Below are 15,081 nucleotides of genomic sequence, written 5' to 3' on the forward strand. Positions count from 1 at the left end.
TGAAGTGTCCCTGCAGTCATGCGATTGCAATTTGGGTGCTTAGCAATTGCAATTACAGTGTCCCACTATCACATGATCTCTGCTTTTGACTTTCATTGCCAGCTTTCAACAAGCAAATAGGAAAAATAGGAAAGCTGGCAGAAGGTTATAAATGGCAATCATGTGAAGTTGGAACAGATGACTGTGCAGGATTTGTTTAATTAGACAGCCATTGTAAATTGGCATAATCATGTGACATCATGCTTCATGACTGTGTTGCTTAGCAACAGAGTTATCAATCGCAATTGCCATTGTTAAGCAACAACTATGTGTACCAGCATTCTGGACACAAATCAGCGGGTTGAGCAAGGTCTTGAGCAACCTGGCCAGTAGGTATCTGCTGCTACATTGGTATCTGCTGATCTCAATCCAAACTCCCTGCAGTGAAAGAAAAATAAATGTGTGATAATCTTGCTTTTAAAAATTATTTGTCTGCATTTTTCTGCAAGTTGCAAAGTAATGCTTTAGAAAGTAACCATCCAATTTCTAAATCTTGTGGAAATATGTAGTATGCCTAGTTATAGAACCAGTTATGGAGAAACTAGGAGAAGGAGGGAGCTTAGCACGGGTTGCTGCTGGCATTACTGCCGGTTTGGCATGCATTTGCACCTTAAAAGGTCTGTGCATGCCCGCAACTCATGTGCACAACTTTAGAAAAGGGGGGGGGGATTACATTTTTGAAATGCGGATTCTTCTGCCCATGTGCAGAATTGAAAATCAAGATGGTGGCAATGACAATAGAACTGGTTCAGGGGCATGGCAGTCCGAATTACTACCTACTCGGCCAAACTGGTAGGAACCCAATTCTGGAGCTTAGGTATCCTTATTGCCTTGAATTGATCAAAAATAAAAGCAGTTTAAAAATCAAATAAACAAACATACCAGTATTTAATTCTGGAAAGGTGAGACAAATTTTCTTTTGATATACTAACAGTTTAATCAAGTATTTAATAATTGCAATAGGATTTAAGGGTTTAACACTATGAGCGGAAAGCAGTTTTGTTCACCGAGTTAATTTTTGGAATCAACCCTTGAAAATTGTTTTAATGTCAAGGTAAGGGAATAGGGAATATGAATATTCACATATCCCCTGCCAAAAACTACCTAACTAAGAATTGGAGAGATTCAGGCAAGACACATGAACTTGTTGAAGTAATTTGCTATTTAATATTGAAAGTAAAAGAGAACAAATTTGAATTTGGTTAAGTTAGCCCTGATGCAGTTTTGCATATTACCTTTCACAAAACCTACTCCTTTTTACAAAAAGAAAACTTAAGACCACTGTCACTGTAAAAGAGGTGGAGAAATGGTTCTTTCAAGATTTTGTATGTCATTATAGATCATTATTTGATCTTTGTGCTTTCTGTACCACACCATCATGAGGTTTTGTGCCCGCACAGGGCATCATTCATAGTATTGTGTTGTGTTGTGTTGTGTTGTATTGTATTGTATTGTATTGTATTGTATTGTATTCTGTTCCTGAACTTCCATAGGATAAAAAACTATTTCCAATTTACCATGCATGTCCAAGGCATTATTTGGCATTTACATCAATTTCTTTTCAACTGCCATAGCTATACCAGCAGGAGAAATCCTCATGGATAAAAATTATTCTAAGATTGCTGGATTTCATTTTTCTTCTCCATTTCTTTTATCTCAATGATTACCATCATTGTGATGGTCTGAATCAGGGGTCTCCAACCTTGGCAATTTTAAGACCTGTAGACTTCAACTCTCAGAATTCCTCAGCTAGCAAAGCTGGGAAGTTGCCAAGGTTGGAGATCCCTGGTCTGGACTATTGGCAGATCCAGCACCATCAGGATGTTTTGTCTGGAGGGCATCTTAAGAGCTTGAAAATATTTTCCTTCAGTGCAGCAGCAAATTCCACATCCCCAGACAGGAGCTCGCTAGGCTGTAGTATTTATGAAAAGGCCAGTTAGTCCTCTTTGTCACTACTGCGGCTTTAATCAAGGCCTCTGCGATTGCTTCAGTGCTGTTGAGGAAATCTGGGTTCAGTAATGTTGATTTTGTGGTTGGGAAACAGTCCTTGGAATCTGCAAATACAACGAAGCGCCTTCTATTCAGTTGAAGGACTGGCAACTTGTCAATTTTATTGACCAAATATTATGAATTTACTTATAATACTGTATAGTAGTTACCTGGTTATAAAATTATGAGGTGTAAACTTAGATATCACCCAATTTAACACCCTGCCCATTGAAGAAATCCACTACCAAATCCCTGATAGATAGCATACTTTAATTATTGTTTAAATTTTTCCACCAAGGAGAATTCAGCACCTTGAATAGCTCTTACTTTTACGAAATTCTTTTTGATCTCCAGTTTAAAACTGCTCCTGGGTAATTTAAATCCTGTGTTTCTAGGTTTATCTTTAATAACTGAAAAGTCTACCCTATTTTCTACATGACAGCTATTCCATTTTTAAAAAAACAGCTTTCATGTTTTTCTCTCCTCTTCCCTCTTCTTTTTCAAGCTAACTGTACGTGTTTTTCTCTAGCTATTCCTCACAAGTTTGTTTTTTTCTCCCTAGGTCCTTATCATTTTGGTCACTCTCCTTTGAATATGCTCCAGTTGGTCTATATCACTCCTAAAATGCAATGCCCAGAACTGGATGCAATATGATTTTGGTCAAATTGCATTTCCTTTTTTGCAGCTTCAGCACTCTTTGATTTTCATGTTCTGTTTTCAATCCACCAAGACTTCAACATCTTTTTTACTTGTACTGCTGCTCCCTATGCTTGTTCCATCTTCTTTTTGCCATGTCCTAGTTGCCGTTTTCTTTTCCAAAAAAGGACTTTACTTCGAAAATTCATATGCCTACTGCTTCCTATCCACTGTCGACATCTTCCTGAATCTTGATATTGTCTTCTAAAGTATTACTATCACCTTTGTATTATCTACAGTTAATAATAATATTTTACAATCTTATAATATTTTACAACCAGTAATTTATAGATATATAGAATAGCACAAACCTCTAAGTTACACTGTTTAACACATTCTTTCCACTTGACTTGGAGTCATTGGTGTACAATCAACTTTGAATCTATCTAATTCTAGCACAAATCATCTAGTATTTGATATCTTTTGTACTAGAATATCAAACTTTTTTGCCTGATTTGCAGAACGCAAGTTATCTGCCACATCCCACTGATTGACTAAACTAGTACACTATCAAAAAGAGTGATCAGTTTAATTTGGCTTAATTTATTATTAATAAGCCCATCCTGACTAAAGAGTGATGCATTATTTTCTTAGTGTATTTAAACTGACAGTTTAATAATCTGTTTCATAATTTTGTCTGTTATTCACGTCAAGCAGTCTGTAGTTACCTGGATCATCTTCATGCTCTTTTCAACTTAAGAACAATATCTGACTGCCTCCAATCCTCTGACAAGTCTAAATGTTCCCACTGATTCTTCAAAGAAGGTAGAAGGTTCACAGTTCCCTGAGATGACCAGGGTATCCAGATAATAAGTATCTAGTTCCAGAAACTTCAACTTGTTCGTATTAGCCATATTATACCTAAATCTCTCTTTACTTAGTTTCTGCTTTGGTCCTTTTTAACACAGTTTTCATTTTTTTTTTTGTTTTTACCTTTCAGTTGCTTTAGTCTTTCTGAATTTCATTCTATGGTTTATAGCTTCTATGTATATTTTTTGGGGGGATGTCTGTGATTATTCCCATCTTCCATTTTTCTACACATCCTTTTAATTCTTAACTGTTAAAATACCAGTCAAAACATATATCTATAAATATGTGCTATCCTTCCCCTTTGCAGCTGGATGGACTTGCAAATGTACATCATTTAACTGATTTTTCAAAAGACTAACTCTCCTGTATATCCTTTGATCTAAGGATACTATAATAATATTTCTCTAAAACTTATTGAAAGTTTAAAATTAACTCGTTCCATTGGGAGAGACTTCTTACCATGGCATTTGGTATTATGTTTATGATCTTTAGGAGTTGAACACATAGATTTTTGTCCTCAATTCCTAACTGTATTGGCTTTTCCCCCCCCCAACAGATGCCATCTCAATATGGTCCACAAGGTGTAACTGGTTACTGCCAACAGCCATATTACAACCAGCAACCACAACCTCAGCACCTGCCTCCTCAGACTCAGTACCTCTCCCAGGCCCAGCAAAGGTACCAGACGCAGCAGGTAAGCCCAGCAGTAATTCTTCAAGACTAGAACACTGGTGATAAATCATATATTAAAAAAAGAGGATTGATGAAAGAAGTCTTAATTGATGAAATAAGACCTGCTTTTCCCGTTGTACCAAGCAGCTATTTTCATTTTAACTTATATCACATAATTTGCCCTGGGTTTTGGATCAGAGTGATACTTCTGATTTCCCTATATTTGTCAAAAGTTATCACTCCCACTTGCCTGTTTTCTTGATACATGGTGTCCAATGACATAAATTTGATACTGTGCATTCTATTATATTCATGCATACTATCAGATCTATATCATTAGGCACCACTAAAACCACTGAAAAGTATTCAGGAATTTCTAATTGCTTTTTTTTTTCATTAAAAAAATAAAATGTACATGTGGGCTCCACTGATGTCCTATTAAGTGTGACTCATTATATTGGAGATATTTTGCTCTTTTTAGTGGAATAAATTTGTTGGTAAACCAAGCTCCATTATGGTTCTAGAAATAATTGAAGCACCAGGATGACAGGAAAATGAATAAAATAGAGTGTATCCAACATGAATTAAGTCAATTTATATTTGCATTCTAAGAGTACTGAACAGCTGAATACCAAGTATAGGCAATGACCTCTACAGCTGTCTGTGTATTTGTTTTATTTCTTTATATATTTATTACGCACTCATAAATACATTTGAGTAAACTGTTAAAGTATCTATTCCGACTGACAGCATATTTCTGTGGTGGTAGAATTTGTCCACAATTCCTGTTACCAGAAATCACCAAAACTTTCTGTTCCATTATAGTGAACAGTGTTATTACATGCTAGTTGTTTGTCTTACAGAAGGTAAGAATTACATAAATGTTTTTTACAAGTTTTGTAATATATATTAAAGGGAGACTGTCCACTGCACTGAAAATTAGTGGCAGAGTGTGAGATTATACTTGCGAAGGCAATGTGAAATATCTATATTTTCATGAAATTATAGTGCAATACACAAATATATAAAATAAAATGTTTAAGTTCTTAATTAATTTAGGGGTTATGATATAGAATTTATTCTTAGCTCCTAGATATTTTAATGTTTGCATTATTGTAATTATTCTTATTTTTTTTAAAAAATGTTCACTTCTCAGAATCACTTGGTGAGATGGGCAGCCATATCTATCTATCTATCTATCTATCTATCTATCTATCTATCTATCTATCTATCATCTATCTATCTATCTATCTATCTATCTATCTATCTATCTATCTATCTATCTATCTATCTAAACGCGAAAACACTCACACAGGAATTACAAAATCTCCAGAACTGTAAGCCTACAAACTTGAAATTTGGCATATATGTTCCTCTTGGCTTCTAGGTCCTCGGTAACAAAGGATTTTTCAAAAAGACCATCAGAGTATTAGTACTTTGTATATTACTATTAACACACACTGATGCTAAAGGGTTAGACATTCTACTCCCCCTCCCAACCTGAAAACTTGGACGTGGACGTGGGCATGGCCAGCATGATACTCATCCAATCTGCTGGCTGGGAGTTTGGAGAGGAGCCTGAGGAGAGAAGGGGATAGGATAAGTGAGGCTTCTGTGGGGCAAACCTGAGGGAGAGAAGGGGATAGGATAGGTGGGGCTTCTGTTGGGCAAACCTGAGGAATAGAAGGTGATAGGATAGGTGGGGCTTCTGTTGGGCAAACCTGAGGGAAAGAAGGTGATAAGATAGGAGAGGTTTCAGTGGAGCAAGCCTGAGGGGAGAAGGGGATAGGATATAGGAGGCTTCTGTGGGGCAAGGCTGAGGGAGAGAAGGGGATAGGATAGGGGACACTTCTGTGGGGCAAGGCTATGGGAGAGAAGGGGATAGGATATGGGAGGCTTCTGTGGGGCAAGCCTGAGGGAGAGAAGGGGAGAGGAGAGGTTGATGGTAACTACTCATTAATTTTCAAGCTGTAAGTGTCCATTTATCAGGCCCGATCGCATAGTTTTGTAGTGGATCATGGGTATTCAGCTAGTGGAATGAATAAATGAATGAATGAATAATATGAAGCTGTCTGTTATAGGATACAGCTAATCCCAAACTTACAACAGTTCATTTAGTGAATGTTCAAAGTTACGATGACACTGAAAAATGTGGTTTATGACCGTTTTTCACAGTTATGACCTTTGCAGCATCCCCATGATCATGTGATCAAAATTGAGATGCTTGACAATTGCTTCATACTTAGGACTGTTGTTATTTCCCCGGGTCAGATCACCTTTGTGACCTGACAAGCAAAGTCAATAGGGAAACCACATTCACTTATCAACTATGTTATTAACTTAATCAACTTTAGTGATTCATTTAATAATTATGGCAAGAATGATAATAAAATGGGGCAAAACTTAACTTAACAAATGTGTCGCTTATGAACAGAAATTTTGGGCTCAGTTGTGGTCATAAGTCAAGGCCTACCTTTACGTTAAATTTATAGAGCTATATAGAAAGGTGCATCAGATGTTTTGAAGCATTCATGAATAAGAATGTTGCAGCTCTTGCAACTCTTTAACACAGCTGTTTATCTTCCCAGACTGCAGTGTGGCTGTGCAATTCCAGAAAAATACACAGTTGCTTTAAGAGTTGCAGATTGATACAACTTTTACATCTCTATGCACTCCAGAAGTGGGTCCTAATTTAGAAGTGGATACTAATGTATAATGAGGTATAATTAAAGCCAGAAGGAAGTGTGAGTTTGGAATTCACACTTTGGAATATAGAATCCCCCCACCCCCCAAGCATACAGTACAAAGCAACACTATTTTATTTTTATTAACTTAAAGTGAAAGCTTTTAAACTTGATCATGTGTTCCTCCAAGTAATTTTAAAACAATATGTATGTATGTATTTCCCAGTTTTAACTGAAGTATGTTATACTGAGATTTCATACAAAATGACTTAATATTTTTAGCAGCCTTCTTTCGGCAGCGCTATATATGGTTCGCCACTGTTCATGAATATATTTTTGCTTATCTAAAGGGAACGCACATGCTGAACTGTGAGTTCATAATGAAAAACATAAAACTTGACAAATGTTTTCAGGTCAAATCTAGAATAGCAAGATTATATTTGAAGAAATAATCATTTGAGGGTCATACTAAGTTCAGTTATTTGTAGGGAATTGATTAAATGTTCATGATCTAGTATCCACAAGCTTATTATATTCCAGAACATAAATAGTTTTTGTGTTTTTTGAAACAGCAACAAAATTTTCAGTCAGCTCCCAAATCTTAAATTAGGTCACAATGTGCAGAGTGTATTGGGCATTGTATGCAATTTAAAGCCATTTGTAAAACTGCTAACTGATGGCAGCATCTCTTTCTGTTTCTTTACAAGTGTTCAGCTATAAACTATAAGAAAATGTAGTTTATATTGGGTACTCGGCTATAATGTATTTGGAACTGCTCATAAAATGCATACATCACATTGTGACTAAAGTTTTCTTGTTAAATAGTTCAAATCCCATACAAAATAAATACTTCTATCTTGTATATTGCATATCTGTAACATGATAAAACATAAGGGATCTGTTTTCCTCATTTTGATTGATACATGTATTTATGGAGAGAACTAAGAAGTAACAGAATCTTCCACAGAGAGGCAGATGACACGGTGGCAATTTTCTGTAATTCCTCATTTTTTTATCCTTTTGCCAGAAGTATTTCCCATGCTTTCTCAAGAGAACCTTCAGCTCTCTAAGCAATGTTTTCAGGTGGCTGAATGAGGAATGAGAAATTGGTGAAAATTAACAAGTTTTCATTACATCTTGTGAAAAACATCTGATATTCTTCAGTTGAGTTGGATCCAGTTTCAGGCTTTGTTTACAAACGATGGATTTCAAGACATCAGATTGAGATCAAATGCTCTTTTTAGGGAACAATGTCACTGAATACAAATTTGGATCCAGCTGGTAAAATGTCTGTGGAGATTCTCAATCATTCAGGTCAAGGTACTTTTCCATAAGGCAACTGGACTTTTTTGGTTTTTTTCCCTTGTCATCCAAGAAAGTCCAGTTGTCTTTTGGAAAAGTACCTTTGGGAGATCCAAAGACTACATTACAAATTTCAAGTAGAATCTGTTAACTGTATGAAAGCTGGTTTGCTTAAACTTATAAATATCCTTCTTTCAATTGAACTTATATCATCTTACCACTAAAAAATGAATGTCTGCATTGCTGAAAGTTTGAAACATTTTCACTATCAAACAGACTATATATGAAAGTTATGAAATGTTAGGACAACCTGACCCTTTTCAGTTTAATAACATAGGATTCAAAAAAATTTACTACTGGTTCTGTGGGCGTAGCTTGGTGGGTGTGGCAGGGGAAGGATACTGTAAAATCCCCATTTCCTCCTGATCAGCTGGGACTAGGCGGGGCCAGTCAGAGGTATTTACCAGTTCTCCAAATTACTCAAAATTTCCGCTACCAGTTCTCCAGAACTGGTCAGAACCTGCTGAATACCACCTATGCTACCCTCCCTCTTTCTCCCTCTTCCTCCTCTTTCTTTTAAGAAGTCTGGTTTTTTAAAAAAAAAGTCTTGGAACATGCTTTGTCATTCCTAGAGTTACTAAAGACAATTTTCACCTTCTAAAATCCCCAATTGCTTTTGTACTTCTCAACATGTGATCAGTATTGAAAGTAAAAGGAGAATAAAGAGTCAACTCGGTGGAACTAGCAAAGAGAAGTATTTCTGACATCAGAAATTGTAGCATAGGTTTGGGGTTGATGTTTGATTTGCTATCCTCTATCTTAAATTATTTGACAAAGATGGCTCCTATCAGGAAGATGTATATTTGTAGTGTGAATAATGGAACAAACAAACCAAGAAACACAGTGAAGCACTTCCAAATTTATTTTGGCTATTTCTGTAATTTGAACTATTGAGTTATGTTCAATCTTTCATATTATTTTCATGAATATTTCTACATTGTTAGAACTGGGCACTTTCAAGTTGTAACTTCATGACGGCAGTATTAATTGTTTTGTTACTTTGCAACAAAGTAATCTTTAACTGATTCTTAGTAAATATTTGGAAAAGTTTTGGTATTGAAAGTGCTGCTGAGTTGAATACTTTATTTGAGGATATTTATTAGATTCTCAGTTAAATATTCCCCCTTGGTTCAGTAGATCATATACAATATTGTTATGGAAACAATTTTATGAATTAGAACTATTTATAACTAAAATGATATACCTTTTTTCTTTTGTTTTATTTTTCACTTCATTTTTAAACACTTTAAAGTTTTTTATTTTATTTGACAATGCATGTATTTTTACTTTTGGTTTGGATTTTTTTCTGTTTATCATTATTTTAAAAGCAATAAAAGAATAAACTAAAAGTAGTGTAGTTTGAAAGGCATTGCACAAGCATAGTTTGAAAGCTGTAGGTTTTTTTAAAAAAGGAAAACACCTTCAAGTGCATTTTCATTTTTAAAAGGTAAACACTTGTTAAGATGCAAGAATCAAATATCTATGGTTTATGTTTTGTGCAGAAACATTTCCTTATTATTGTTTAATTATTTTTAGTCATCTATCTGTTTCCCATTATTTAAACCAGAAAAAGTTAATTAAAATAGCTGTTTATTCTATAACTGCTTGAGGATATTGACTTCACAAGATATGTGTTAAATCTCTGAAGTGATAGAATTATATTTTCTCTGTAAGATTTTTGCTGCAAGAGCATAGACAATGCCATTTATAGTTCAGTAGCATTAATAGCTTAACATTCAGATGTTGGTTCAAGAACCTGTTAATTAGTTTAATAAAGTATTGCAATGAGATTGTTTTGTTCTAAAGAATATTTGTCAGATAAGAATATTGTCAATGAAGCCTATGTGGAAATTATAGCTCTAAACTAAGGCAGGATATAGTTAGTTTCTTTATTTCTATTTATTTACTGAATCTTGAAGTTGGTTGAATTTTAAATGGTGTACAAAGAACTTCATTATTGTGATCAATAAAGAGTAGAAAATATAGTACAACAAAATCTAGGTGTTTATTTAAATGCTTGTTTGATTTTCAGTTTAATAACATAGGTTGACCACTGCCCTGTAAAAGGAAATTGAGACAGGACATATTTTGGGACAATTCTTTCAGAATGAATGATTTTTCCTGGCTGTTTAATCCTGCCAAAATTAGTGATATTCTCCACAGAAAGCAAATATTTAAAACTACATAGCAGATAGGTTTAATATGAACAACTATTACCAAAATGATAATAATTATGATTAATATTCATATTCAAAAAGCAAGAACTGTTATAAAATTTTGGTGGGGATCTTTTTGGCTTATGAAACACTTTGGTTTCCACTGGGTAATGAGGATAAGTGACATTTCAAGTTAACTTGAGCCGAAAATAATTGGATGCATACATTTGTTTAATTAGATAAAGTAGCGTACCTGACTTATTACTCAGTTGTAAATAGAAGTATGTGTCAGATTCATCTTATGCCTGAAATATTTCACGGAATTTAAAAAGAGGTCAGATTATTTGGGAAACTGGATGATCCTAAATTGTGTTATTCACTGATGTGACCTAGAAACAACTGACATATTCCATTGGGGGGAAAAAACAGCAAAATTATCTTCAGCTTCTACTGCAATACCTGGCAATCACTGCCCTTGCATCCCCAGAAGGAGAAATATAATTCATTGAGAAAAAAAACCCCTTACTTTTCTATAAATTCTTTATATCTATATGAAATCTGGTAAAGGTATTCCCAACAGAAGGAATTATTAGTAATACATATGTTGTCACTTTTTTTTATTAAACAAAATAGTTAAAATCAGATATTAAAAGCTTCTTTACTTGGAAGAAACACATACACAACTTTCATTTTTATGAAAAACACCTTACCTAGTCTCTCCCTCCTCCCCCCCCCTCTCCTGTATATATGTATGTGTGTATGTATCTGTATGTTCAAGGAAAAATTTCCTTGAAATATTTTGCTGAAAAATGAGTTAAAATGGGGAATTAAAAGTATATTTTTGCCTATTTAAAGAGAAACCGGAAGAAGAGTCTCATGCTTAGTTTGCACTTTTTTTCTGAATCAGTAGTTTATCATAATTTTTTTCATTCTTCCAGTTTTGGTCATCATGATATTAAAAAATGTTGCTACTTTAGAAAGTGTGCAGAGAAGAGCAACAAAAATAATTAGGGGACTGGAAATTAAAACATGAAAAATGGTTGCAGGAATTTAATGAAAAGAAGCATTAGGGATGACTTGATAGCCAGTCTTCCAATATCTAAGGATTCCCTGCGGATTTTAATCCACTAGTAGTTGCCAACTAGAGGGAGTGGTGCTCATCTCTGTTTCAAGGCCATTGAGTGAGCATTGGTCATGTGGCCAACATGCTGTTATCTTCCCACTGAAGTGGTACCTATTTATCTACATGCACTTGCATGCTACCTAGGTATATTGTATTTCTAGTCAATCACAGTTTTTTTATATATTGTTTTTCTTCAACAGCTGGGGTGAGAATGGGAGTTCACCCCATCATGTGGACTTCGGGTCTTGAACCTGGTGACTTTCCAGCCAACAATCCCAGTGTCTTAATTGCTGAGCCATCGCTGCTGGAAAGCAGGCAGCCCAGGTTTGAGACCTGAGTGCCACACCACAGGCTGAGCTCCATCTTTGCCCCAGCTCCTGAGGAAAAAACAATATACTGGTTTATAAAGAAACCATGATTGACTAGAACAATATACCCAGTTATAATCCAAATGTAACTAAAAAGGTCCACAACCATCCTATCTCAAGACCTGGAAGCTTTTTAGTAAATTCTTAAATATAATATATCAGCCTTGTTCAGCAATATTCATGGATTGTCCTCCATAAAGTCCTTTTTGTTTTTTAGTAATAGATCCATTGTATTAACCAAACTATTAAAATATACTTAATATAAAAGAACTGCAGTATTATTTCTAATGTCTCTTCAGATTTTTTTTAGAAGATTAATGAAAAAAGCAATTATCTTGCAGAAACAACTAGTGTGTTATTAAATTTTTCGTGTTGATTTTCTCTTCTTAGAATCTGTATACAGAAAGTTTACGAAAGATTACTTTTGATGTTTTCTTTTCTCATTTTTCAAAAGTTTTTATGTTTTTTTCCTCTCTAATTCTTTCTTGTTCTTTTTATATATTTTACAAGGGGGAATAACTATACTAAGTACAGTATCACTTTTCTGTTCCATACATCCTTCTTTACTTTGTGCTTTTCTTTCTGTTTTGTCCTTGTCTCTTCTCCTCGGCATAACAACAACATCATAGGGTTTTTGTGCTGGAGTAGAAAGACAAGTCTATCTAAGAGTAGCAAGTCGGTTACACTTATTGAGACATCATGCTGCTGACTGGCATGTACACTTGTTTTCCTTTCCAAGTGAACACACACACACAGACCTAAAATTCTTCAGTTCACTTGTCTATTTGTTACGCTTAATTAGACAAAAGGGTGCATCATAGCACAACATTTTTGAAGCAAGGTACCTCAAATGAATATCTCCAAAATCTGGGACTTATGATTCCTGTGAAATTAAAATTCCAAGGAACTTCTGAATAGTTGTACTTGGAAACGTAGGGCAACTGGAGCTTAGCCAGCGATCATAATTTTCAATCAACTTGTAAAGCCAATGGGGGAACTCTAGCAGGAAGTCAGAAATCAATCCTACTCCCACTGCTTTTTTGCCTGCCTGGCCCATGGTTGTTTCTGATTCTCTCTTTAGGTAAGGAAATATCTCAGTAATCTTAGTTCATCACGTAAATAATGGTAGAAAGGTACAGTACTAATATTAGGATTTCTTCACAACCATTTATATGGTTGTTTTTAAAATTTATGATAGCATTATATCCATTTTTTTCTCTATGTTTTATTATATATATTATAATAAAATATAGAGAAAAATTGGATATAATGCATATATATTATATATATTATATTATATTATAATAAACAACAATAACAATGACAACGACAACAACAATAATAATATAAACTTCATATACAAAGGTTATGAATAGTTATAGATTCTCACCCACCCAGTTTGCTCTCTCACTGACTGAGGACTTGAACTCAGTTCAAGTCTCATACTGGATTAAATAATATGGAGAAGAAACAATTGGCATAAAAAGAGCAGAATCTTCACTGATGCGTATAGTGTTAAACTACACATTACACATTGATGGCTTCAGCCATATTTTTATCCTTGGCAACTGAGAAAACCTATTCTAGTTTTATGTTAAAAATAACCATGTTATTTAATAATCCTAGAGCTTATTGGGTTTTGCACACATAAAAAGCTTTATAATTAATTCCATGTAAAAAATAACGGCATATTTTAACTAGAAAGATGTTTGTTGGAAGCCTGTCTTACATTTCTCCATGCCTATTTGTTTATAAATAAATTCCTGAGAAGAAACTAAATACATTTCTTTGCAATTTAACATCGTTGAGTTAGTAGCTTTATTAGCCAGAGGAACCATCTGTTTGTGGAACTGCTTTTTTGCTTGATTCAGAAAAGCATCAGCAGTGGTTTGACTCTGCTGTAAGCTTGGGGCAGTGCTATGACCTCATTTATGTGAGCGAGCCCTGGGGTTCATATTCACTTGCAGAGGCATGCTGATGGAGTGTTCTGCTGTGTGGAGCACTGAGACCCAAATTCTCTGCTTGCACAGCAAGATAGCTTAAAGCTGTCACCCTCTGGAGATTGTAATTTTGTTTAGCTCCTGAACTGATTGATAGTGCTGACTTTTGAATCTTCAACTCTAGTTCTGTCTCGTGCGGATCAGACGAAAGTATTTCCTCAAGGACTTCCAGCAAATATGGCACTTGGGGGGAAGAATGTGTCTTACAGTCTACATATGAGTAAAAGAGAACATTGAAGAATCACATTTTGTATTATGATAACCCCATGCTATTTTTTTAAAAAAAATTCTAATATTTAAACAGTGCTACAGTGTCAATTTCAAATTTGAGCAATACTTATGTTTTCATAGCTTGTAATTTCAGGCTTTTAATTATCTTAATTTGATATGCATATGTGTGTTTGTGTGTGTGTCTTTGTTTGTTTTATGTGTGTGCAGACACACACATTGGTTTATCCATAAGGGTACTCTCAGCGATTAAAAGTGTCTTTCACATTTAGCACAAAAAACAAAAGCCAGAAAAGAATATGTATAAGGAAGAGAATATATATGTAGAATTCATTAAAATTTATTATTAAAACACATAGAATCCAATCGATACAGGTATATAGATATATAATCCATATTTTTATTAAGAGGGAGGGAGGAAGAAAATGCTAATGCAATAGTGTTCTTACATATTGCTGTAATAACTCATATACATTACAATAAAATCAAATGGTTAAATTGATATGAAGAGGAAAGATAGGGTATTGAACATTACCGCAAACATTACCCAAGAACAAGTGGTTCTGTATTTCATTTTTAAGAATAGGCTTTCCTGTGTTTCGTGTGTGTGTGTGTGTGTGTGTGTGTGTGATTAGTCAATGAAAAATGTATACAAATAAATCATAAAATTTCCAGCTCTTTTTGCACTCTTGCATTATTTTTCAAATTATTTTCCTATCTAAAGTAAAAGGGCTTATTCTCCATGTTATATCGTAACATGTAATTTATGCTAATTATTGTAAGTTTCTCATGATTTTCCTTTTCATAACATTTGGACATTTTGAAACAGTAATGGAAAATCAATAGTTCCAAATGATTTTAAGAACACTACTGTATTATTACAGGCATTGGATTCCCTTGTGCCAATCTCCCATGGTTTCTTCTGATCATTCCTTGGCTTTTAGTGACATAACT

General features: G+C 34.6%; 1 protein-coding gene across 10 annotated transcripts in view; it reads left to right on the top strand.

Moving 5' to 3' along the window:
• The window catches only part of ARID1B (AT-rich interaction domain 1B), a 425,150-nt gene that overhangs the window by 100,791 nt on the left and 309,278 nt on the right, over positions 1-15,081 (top strand). For all 10 annotated transcript variants that reach the window (XM_081944091.1, XM_081944094.1, XM_081944097.1 and 7 more), the window contains exon 3: positions 4,091-4,228. In XM_081944091.1, the coding sequence (XP_081800217.1) occupies positions 4,091-4,228 (138 nt within the window). The remainder of the gene's footprint in view (positions 1-4,090; positions 4,229-15,081) is intronic.

This window comes from Natrix helvetica (assembly GCF_964273705.1).
Source record: "Natrix helvetica genome assembly, chromosome: 2".
Taxonomy (NCBI): Eukaryota; Metazoa; Chordata; class Lepidosauria; order Squamata; family Natricidae; genus Natrix; species Natrix helvetica.